The sequence below is a fragment of the Cyprinodon variegatus genome, unplaced genomic scaffold, assembly GCF_000732505.1.
Source record: "Cyprinodon variegatus isolate N-32 unplaced genomic scaffold, C_variegatus-1.0 Scaffold424, whole genome shotgun sequence".
Taxonomy (NCBI): domain Eukaryota; kingdom Metazoa; phylum Chordata; class Actinopteri; order Cyprinodontiformes; family Cyprinodontidae; genus Cyprinodon; species Cyprinodon variegatus.
Window position 1 is genome coordinate 591710 of NW_015150877.1, and position 2069 is coordinate 593778.

At 43.6% G+C, this 2069-nt stretch overlaps 1 protein-coding gene across 1 annotated transcript in view; it reads right to left on the reverse strand.

Moving 5' to 3' along the window:
• LOC107093438 (semaphorin-3D-like) overlaps positions 1 to 2069 on the reverse strand; it is a 26268-nt gene that overhangs the window by 12612 nt on the left and 11587 nt on the right. The window contains exon 10 of the mRNA XM_015388485.1: positions 1112 to 1256. Coding sequence (XP_015243971.1) covers positions 1112 to 1256 — 145 coding nt within the window. The remainder of the gene's footprint in view (positions 1 to 1111; positions 1257 to 2069) is intronic.

Here is a 2069-nt window from a genome sequence, read left to right on the forward strand (position 1 = left end):
CTCTCTTGTTCTGTGCACACCTGCTCCCAGTTTCCTCATTAGCCCCCTCTTTGTCTCAGTCTCCTTTAAAAGCCCTCTCTTTTCAGTTCCTCTTTGCTGGGTCAAACATCATCAAATCTCATCAGTCTTCCTCCACTTCGTCTCTCTGAGCCCTCCTTGTGATTTTGATTCCCCTGATGTCTCCTTGGTTTTTTGGTACGTCTAGACTTATGTTTTATTCTTATTTTTGATCTTTGGACTCCAGGTTTCATTTTTGTTTGGACTTTGTTTTCTTTTTGATCTTTTGGATAACCTGCCTCTGTTTTCAGTTTTTTTTATTATTCATCATTAAATCACTCAAAAAATTCACCTCTGCCCTCCTGCCTCTGCCTTTGGGTCCACAACCCTCAAACAAATCCTGACAGTCGTCACACAGAAAGGTAGAGAGGTTTGCAGCGTGTAGCAGATCAATGATTGCAAGTAGACGTAAACACTTTTCACGCAATGGTTACAGTGAATTCCTGTAACAATGGACTCTGGGCAAACCAGCTTTCAAAAACCGAAAGCCTGGGGTGAAATTTGGGGTTAGTTCAAAGGAAAATGGAATCGCATATTTGATTAAAAATAATCGCAAATTAAGATTTTTGTTAAAATTGTTCAGCGCTGCTCTGGAGGTCCTTATTTTTATGGAGAGAGACAATTTTTCAAACAACCAGAGGGAAAATGTTGATGGGCTGAATGTTCAGTCAAAGCCTAAACTGCCTGTTGTGGTTTGTCTGGACTAATGCAGCTTCATGTAACCCTAAACTGTCTCCATGATGCTGGAATGAGGTCTCCAGAGGAGCTGGACCATCTGCTGCAGGGTTTCTGTTTTGTTGTGACTGATCACAGCTCTGCACGACTGTGGCTGCAGGACTAATTTAGGATAATTACCTTCCTGAAGGGACCCTGCAGTGGGAATAACCCAGACGGGCATCTATATATGCTGCATTTTCCTATTAGGCCTGTTCCTGCGTGTTAGCCAGTGATATTCACCCGCCCTGCAGCCACAACCTCAATAAACCAGACTCCTGCCTGGTAGGGAATGTAAAAACCCAGTTATCTTAAAGCTTATTGTGTGTCTTCAACTCACAGTTCCAGGTCTGGGGTAGGGGATGCGGCCTTTGTACTCAACCCAGCGGTAGTCAGGACCTTCTTTGTGGGCAAAGGGTCCGTTGAAGGCGGCACGGATTGATGCCATGGAGTAGACGCACACAGCTGAGCCTCGGAATATGGAGCTAGGAAAGAAGCACACCAGTTGGTTGATTTCCTGGGTTTGAGAATAAGTTAATAAGAGACTAAATCAGGGCTGAAAAAGTGAAAACAAAAAAGTTTTAATTTAGAAAGAACTAGCAGAGGAAGACCAGAGCTTCCTCTGTTCCTCAGGATGAAGAAAAGCAAGATGGAGCCTGAACGGCAGAAGAAGGAGGATAGAATAAAGGTAGGAGGCAAAGGAAAAAAAAGCAGGTCTGCTTTTATACATCATAGTTAGAAAAACACAACTAGTCAGGCCCCTTCACCTTTACCCCCAGGCACCCACCCATGCCTGACCTCTGACCCCCAGCACAAATGGATAAGCACGTGCCAGATTCAGAGGAAGGTTGTATCCTTCCAGGACCCCAGCAGACGTTTCCTTCAGCATTTAAAGTTTGTAGGTGGATTCAGGTGGTGGCGATTATAGAGCGGATTATATAACTAGATACTGACACATAGAACTGTCCAAACAGACACTGAGGGATTATAATACAAAGATTCTAATATAATAATGCTTCTTTCTCTCTACGATGAGAAGAAATGGAAATACTATACATACATTTCCTTTACAGTGAAGCAGTTTGTTAAAGTCGTAGAGAAGCGACTGTTCAAACCGTTGCATTTCCGAATTCTCCTGAGTGGTGCCAGACTTTACAAGAGTGAATAAAGTGAATGTGATTGGTCGATTATCAAGGGGGCGGGACAAACACGTTTGGTTGTGGCTGGTTTGTCGGAAGCATCTTGCTAACCAGTTAGCAACTTAGTGCTAGCAGGTTCCCAATGGGAAATTCCATTGG